Raw genomic sequence first — 7,817 nt, 5'->3', positions numbered from 1 at the left:
CAGGTAAAGGGGAGGGGCAACTGGATAAGCGTAGATCTTGAGACTAAGATAGGATAATAAGTGAAATGGCACGCCTCATGCCACTATGCACTGTGATTGGTCATCAAATTAACCACTCTTTGCTCTCCATATGTCATAAACCAACCCAGGGGGCTCGTCAGTTCATTTTAAGGTGGAGGGAGAACATTTTACAGATTATGAGCCTTAAAATGGGTCACCGTAGATTCTTTACTGGGTTCGTCGACTAAGATCCCGGTTCGCCTAAGATCCCACATTTTCCTTGCTCCCGAGCTCCAGTATCTTAGGCGGAGACTATTGTATAACATGGTTTACGCTATGTATAGGGGAAAACTACTTGATATTTGTACACAATTATATTGTACTTAAAAATTTATTTTTTTTAAATCAACATATCATTAAGTACTTGACAGCATAAAAGGGATAGCCGACTTCTAAATTTTTGTTTTTGGCTAACAAGTGTTACAAGCAACATGGTTATACTCTCTCTTGATAGCTTGTTCACTTTCATCTGTCCACAGTTAAAATGTGAGGCAGCGTGGTGGAATCAGGCTCTCGTCAATTTTTGGGCATACGGAGTTATTGGTATCATCTTAAAAGCCTGTTCAGTTGTCTTTATTTGGATGAAAAAAATATCCATTTATCTTGAATACAAGTCGAGATATTTGCGAATGAAGGAGGTGTGGGTCGCCTGCTTTCAGAGGTAAAGTTAGTGAGAAAATGGCCGACAAAGATTAGTTATTTCCTTAGCTTAAGAGTCCTTGGTAACTTAAAATTTACATTTTTTGTGCCTTTAATCTACATTTTTCAGGAAAATTTCCACTGAAATAAGTTCTTTAATAGGCATGAAAGGTGTTGAGCAAAAAAAAACAACCCACAAAATATTTATAAAAATTCACAAACCTGAGGAAAAATGCAAGTTTCTTTACTTTGATTATTTTGACAAGAGCCTGATTCCATCACCCTGCCTCACAAATAGGCAAAAACAAATCACTGTGTAATATTCTCAGGTCTTTGTAGTCAAGACTAAAACTTAGGATGACCAACAGAGTCTATAAAAAAGCCTACCAATGAAGGTCACTGCAAACTAAGGTCCGTGAGTGGTTGGTGGGTGCTCTGGTGTGGTTTGCTTCTTCTTTCCTATCAAACATCTATCGGCCTTATCTCCCCTCCTTCTTTTTTATGTTTGTTACTCTCTTGTACTTGTAACACCTCTAATCTTCTGGTGCTCATGTGACCTTATGCAGTTGCAAGCGCCGTAAAACCTCTACTAAAACAAACAAACAAGCTAAGGTTCTAACACATTTCCTTTGAAGTTAGCATTAAGAATAATAGGGGATTTACAGCACACACCTAAAACATTAAAAAGTTGACCTATTTTCATCAACACAATCTACATCTATAACCAAATAGTCTAAGAATTGGGTTAGTACTTTAACTTTATGAGGCTCACTTGGAGACTTTTAGTTAGATGGTTTTGGGAGGAATATTTTCTTGACTTTATCCGCAGTGTCCATGAAACAGGATTTCAGTACATAAAGAGGAGCTCTGCTCTCCTCTATAGTTGAAAGGCTGAAAAGGCTTGCGTCTCAATCCTCCCGTCTGAAACGTTTGGTCGACTGTCTGTGCTTACCAGTACGACATCCTTGAGCAGTTTTGTTGCTTTTAGCAAACTGCTCACAGCAGGGCCAGAACTTGCCAATACCTGTATCCAGGACTGAAAGACAAACACGATAGTTCTTCATCAATAAAAGGCAAATGTAATGAATAATTTATCTGCCTCAGAACTTAGAGGCCAAAATTATTTCTCGCCAAAACACATAGAGTCTACACATATTATACACATGATGCACATTGTAGATATTTCTCAAACAAAAGGAAGTATCATGCAATATGCTGTCCCCGTGGTTTTATGCACCCCGCATAATTTAGCAAAATTTGATCATTTTTTGCATAATTTCAGATTATTACTTTATCATTCTCTTAAGTTTTATGCACCCCGCATAATTTAGCAAAATTTGATCATTTTTTGCATAATTTCAGATTATTACTTTATCATTCTCTTAATTAACAGAAGCGCATAATTTCACATTTTTGGGCTCTGTTTGAAATAATTTCAGAATTTTTCTTGCATAAAACAACGGGGACAGAATATGTCACCACATCTTCTGGTTCAGGACTTACAGACAAACATTATATTTGACGTCCTAACTGGAAAAGTATCTTGCGAAACAAATTAGAAGTTATATAACTTATATATGTCTCCAGAAGAAACACCTGGACTAACTTCAAAGAAAATTTGTAAAGAGATTAAGCTTCTTGCGCACTTCCAAAACTAGTCATCAGTATGATAATGGATAAAACTATGGGTATACAAGTAATGGGGAATCTTTGATAAAGTATGCTTGAGACATGAGTTTGATTTCGATTATTCTTAGGAGAAGTCAACAGTCAATTTCTTCGAATATCCCTGCCTTTCTGCAGGGAGGCAATCCTTCTCAAGCACAATTTAAACAGTCTTCATTCAAAATGATCAATTGTGTTGATAAGGATATTGAAAATTTACCTACAAAGATAAGAAAACAATTTAATGATCTCTCCTCACAGAAATTTGCTGCATCATGGTAAATCTGTCCCCGTGGTTTTATGCACCCCGCATAATTTAGCAAAATTTGATATTTTTTTGCATAATTTCTGATTATTTTCCTTTATCATTCTTTGTTAAAATTAACAGAATCGCATAATTTCACATTTTTGGGCTCAGTTTGCATAATTTCAAAATTTTTCTTGCATAAAACGACGGGGACAGGTAAATACATACATGAACACGTTACATGTACTCTTCAACCCACTCACCCACAGGCACTCAAACATCACATGAAGTATAGGGATTGATTGCGTTGTTGTACATACCAGCTGGAACAGAAGAAGACTTGTGAAAATGGCACGCTGACTGCTCCATCTCCATCACGGAGCTGAAAGTTTCATGGCAGACAGCACATTCCACAGAACGGCTTTTGATTTTGAAACGTCCAAACTCACGGATGTCCTCCTCTTCATCCATGGTGGTCAAGGTCTTCAGTTTCAGGGAGAGCTGTTTGTTTTCTTTCTCCAACACTTTTTTCCCCTCCAAGAGAATGTCATTCATTGCCTCAATCTAGGAACAAACAAAGATCGAGTTACTAAGTATTTGGTTACAATACAAAGAATTCAAGAAGTTATCATAATTGATAATAAAACAGTGTGGAGTCCACTTTAAAACAAACATGGTTAATCCAAGAACAGCAGTAAACTGAAGAAAGAGAATAAAATCCCTGATTATTTTTCTTCTATGATTGACCAACCTTTCTAAACCGAAAACCTTGCTAAACCAAAGAAAATTCCTCAGTCCCGCAGATTTCAGTTTAAGCAGACTGCGCTGTTACAATAATAAGCTGACTCTCACCATCTAGTTACCCATCATTACTCGAGTCGTGGATCCTTGTTGCCTCTATAAATAAATCTAAAATTCAAATTTCAACACAACTTAGTGGCTGTAGTTATTGTTCCTTTCCCTCAGAACCCACGGCCAAGGTATCAGAACCTGGGAGAAACAGGAACTGAGTTTAGTCTGCACTGAAAAAAAAAAGTTACTCTTCACAGTCAAGGTTTGAGCAAAAGAATTTTTAAACCACAGACAGAAGTGTAGAGAATTTTGTTTGTTCAATTTATCTTTTACCTCTAGTCCACACCATGTCTGAATTAAAAGACTGTGATACGTAATCACCCCAATTAGTCCAACACACACACACACACACACACACACACACACACACACACACACACACACATACATAAATATAGAATAGAATAGGGATGACCAAACTGGACAGTTCACACACAGGCCTACTGGTAATGGGTGTAAATTTCAAAGACAAAATGACCTGAATCCAGAGATCACATGAAAATCTTTAACCCTATCTGTACGTCGTGTTTTACTATCGGATCCATACGATGCAGGGAACTCTGTGCCACCACTTTCAAAGAGGAATTTTACTCGTTAATCCGATCTGTACGCTTTGCATAGCAGTCTGTCAAAATGATTTTTTGAGAAATACTGAAAGTTTCAAAGAGATCTTTGTAGCCTACTAGAAGTATTCTACAATGTGAAGAATACAACCCCGGGGGGGACAAAATGACCCCAGGGCGTACGGATAAGGTTAAGACCAAAACAAAACTTTGCTTCAGTTATGCTGCTTTGCAGATTTTTCTATTGATTCGACTGAAACAGAAACTGACAAAATAAGAAATTATTATATTCAGACAAGGGAACAGAAAAGTAAAAGAAGTTTACCTTCTTTAGTTTGTCCAGCAATTCCTTTTCTCTTTCAGATGGACCATTGTTTTCAGCTACAAGAGAATTGAAGACTCTCTTCACATCATTGCAAGACCTCAGCAGGGTATCAGCTTTTGAACTGGCCTCCAGAAAAGCTCTGTTCGCATCTGCAGTCTTGGTTTCAATTTCAGCCATCACATTTCTCAGGTCACCGTCACCAGTAGCATTCCCATGAAATTCTTGAAGACTGGGGGGGTCGTCAATTTCTTCATTTTGACACGCCACCCCAGCTGCATTGAGCATTTCAACATCACGATCATTCTCTAGCTTGTTGACTTGACACTGTAAATGTGCAATCTTTTGTTCCAAGTCTAAGATGTTTGACTCAAGGAGAGAAGAGCTTTTCTTCATATCGTTAATTCTCAGAATGAGTTCAGCCTTTTCAGTCTTGTGAAACCGAATTTCTTCCCCAAGTCTTTCATTTTCTTCTTTGAAAAAGTTGTTATCTGAATTGAGTTTACAATACAGCTTGTAAAGGCTTTCAACCTCAAATATGCTCACAAACATGAAACCAGGTGGAGCTATTGACCGGGGATCAGGGTGGAGGGTCACATCAACAGCATTGGGGTAGCCGGACAAGCCCACGACTCCTCGCAGATTTGACATCTCCTCTCACGACAGACTTCCACAGATTGACCTGAGGTGACAAAGCATGCAATAGTTCTTTTTAAAGTCAACTCTTAAAGGAAATTAATATACAAGTGTCAACTACGGATAATAAGTTGATATCATCGGGGGAGTTGAAAGAAAACAAGATCAACTCATCCGAAGTTCAACTTAACCGTTGGGACCTATAAATATAAAGAAGAACAGGGTGCTGGGACACGAGAAAAAGATCAATTTTACCAAATATCAACTCAAGCGAGTTCATCACTCATGGAGACGACTATATTTCTCTCTTACAGTTACACATTATCTTCACCTCCACTCAGATACGGACAAAAGCTGAACAAACATATAAGGCTAACATCTTAAATAAGAGTCACAGTATGTAAGATCTGATTATGGTCTTAAGTACTGACACTAATGTACTCATAATTCAAGTGGAAAAAAAACTATATATATACAGGTTATTTTTTTACTCTCTCTGCAACAGTGGTTATCTGGCAGCACTTACTAGATAGCATAGGGTAGAGGAGAGTGTATATATATAAAATACCTGGTTATGACTTAAACTGGCAAGGGGCTGTCCCGTCGTTTTATGCAAGAAAAATTCTGAAATTATGCAAACTGAGCCCAAAAATGTGAAAGTGTGTGATTCTGTTAATTTTAACAAAGAATGACAAAGGAAAATAATAAGAAATTATTCAAAAAATGATCAAATTTTGCTAAATTAAGCGGGGTGCATAAAATCACGGGGACATAAGGGGGTCACAAAAAGGTATTGGAAAGAGTATGAGCAGAACAAATTCTATGGTCTGCATAGTAACTCAAGCAATACAAGTCATATTATTATTATTTAAAATTATTGGCACCTCGAATCAAACTTCGTTAAATAATCTGTCCCCATGTAGATCTACATCTCTCCTTAAAATTCTGCCTATCTTTCACTCTAAGCTGCTGCATGCTGTCTGCAAAGACATTACAGCACTCTTGTAGCAGTAGTTGAGTAGCTTCTTCTCAGGCTACAGTTGCTGTAACACTTCCAAATGGTAGGATGCTACGGTACATCATGACTACGTACCACTTTTCAGTCAGCTGGCTAACCCTTCCAATGCTTATATTTCGTATTTTATAGTCAATTATACTTAAAGAGCCATAAAATATTTCATAATACGAGAGTCTTTATGATTATTACGAAAAATATATTTCTTCAGCACAAGTGACAAAGTGAAGCAACTTGGATCACACTTTTTGTCCTCTGACTATTATACATGCCTGCTCTGACAAGCAATAACACGGCCGGGGTGGAGAATTAAAACCGATTTTACTAAGTCAAAAATCTACCTCTGTCAGGGAAGAACAAAATTTGGTTAATTTTTCGGAAGAGGGTTTGTCAGTTTGAAGTGAACTCTGTAAAAATAAAAACTCACAGCCCTATCATGGTACACACCTGAACCAAGGACACTATTCCATGTTTCAATATAATAATTTATAAAAAATAAAACAGTTCTGATAACGCCATATATGAAAAGATATCTCAACAAAGAATCAAGCCAAGAGTCACTTCTTAAATTATCACTTCAAATGGTTAAATATAACAGTAACAGTTGCCCTGCTATACTACCTCGCTGAAACTGATGGCTGAAGTTGGCTACAGTAGTAAAGGCGACAGTAGAGCACGATCTTTTTTTTTAATAGCAGCGAATAACCTTGTAGTGTCCGTAGTATGAAGGCCTACTCGATTTCCATACATTCTTCTACTATCATGAGTCAAGAGAGCATAGTTGTGGCGGTTACTGTCACAAGATAAACAGGGAACAAATCCCCATTATTGTGCGGTAATTTAACTTATTAATAAGTTTAACGCGTCGGACTGACCTGAAAACTGAAAATCTGGACGTCAACATGCAATCCCCGAGCATGTTCCAAAAATAGTAAATTATGTAATTGTTTTGTGGCGGGTGTAAAGGAAGTGTTTCAAGCCCCAGGGTGAAGACAAAGTCCACTTCTTTCTGTGATTCCACTCGCCTAACCTACATATCAGCAAAAGTATTGTTTAGACAGTTTCATCAGCAAACAGTTTGCCGTTCCAGTCTAGGCACTTCCGCCTTGATGAGGGGAATCCCCTTGCAGCGGCACTTGGGGTTTTCCCGTTTTCGGAACAAGCGATGATGAAATCAGTCTGGTTGCTCTAGCTGCCTTTCGCCCGTGAGAATAATTAAGTTGATAAGCAAAACAAAATAAGTGTTTAGGCAAGTTAACTTACCTAATAGTAAATGAAGTGTTCCTGAAAAGACAGCCCACGAGCGGAGTGCAGCGGGCTGTCCTGAGATGAACCTCACGAGTAATATATCCAACCGCTGCAACCGTCCTTCATACTAGCTGAACATCCACCAAACACTGGATCTGATCACGAGTCACGAGTGCTATACTGTGAGAACATTTCTGTGCCTGTTGTGTCATGTGACATCATTCACATGTCTTGATTGGCTAGTGTTACTTGGCCTAAGCCCCAAGGCCGAGTTCGTTGTCAGGCTGACGTAAGCTTAAATTAGGCGTGGCCCTGGCCCGACGATCAGAGAACAGTAAGAACGTAATGGTCTGGCCCTAGGCCTTCTGAAAGCCTAGGCCAGGCCCTATACGCTACTTACTAGCTCGAGGCTGTGGGTTACCATAAACAAACCACAGGCAGGCCCAGAGACCGTGAAATAATAATAATAATCAATAGCAGGTCAACTGGAACTAATATTACCGTATTATAGATATAACATACTGCGTGCTGGACAGGGCCGTGATCTTGGGTCCTTCCTAGTCTGCTGTC

The 7,817-nt window shown here is 38.5% G+C and overlaps 1 protein-coding gene across 3 annotated transcripts; it reads right to left on the bottom strand.

The window, feature by feature from the left end:
- Positions 1 to 1,194: 1,194 nt before the first annotated feature.
- LOC101852993 lies at positions 1,195 to 7,583 on the bottom strand. 3 transcript variants are annotated; one of them, XM_005095768.3, is made up of 4 exons: positions 7,263 to 7,583; positions 4,352 to 5,030; positions 2,932 to 3,175; positions 1,195 to 1,735 (listed from the first exon to the last, which is right to left on the bottom strand). In XM_005095768.3, exons 2-4 carry the CDS (start codon positions 4,997 to 4,999, stop codon positions 1,608 to 1,610), a joined length of 1,020 nt encoding a protein of 339 aa, XP_005095825.1. In that variant the 5' UTR covers positions 5,000 to 5,030; positions 7,263 to 7,583; the 3' UTR covers positions 1,195 to 1,607. The 3 variants fall into 3 exon arrangements, with proteins under 3 accessions (XP_005095825.1, XP_005095827.1, XP_005095826.1); XM_005095770.3 differs by lacking the exon at positions 7,263 to 7,583 and adding an exon at positions 6,875 to 7,168; XM_005095769.3 differs by lacking the exon at positions 7,263 to 7,583 and adding an exon at positions 6,621 to 6,858.
- Positions 7,584 to 7,817: the final 234 nt, after the last annotated feature.

The sequence above is a fragment of the Aplysia californica genome, unplaced genomic scaffold (assembly GCF_000002075.1).
Source record: "Aplysia californica isolate F4 #8 unplaced genomic scaffold, AplCal3.0 scaffold00113, whole genome shotgun sequence".
NCBI lineage: Eukaryota > Metazoa > Mollusca > Gastropoda > Aplysiida > Aplysiidae > Aplysia > Aplysia californica.
Note: the sequence above shows the minus strand (reverse complement) of the source record. Positions and strands in the feature narration are given on the sequence as shown.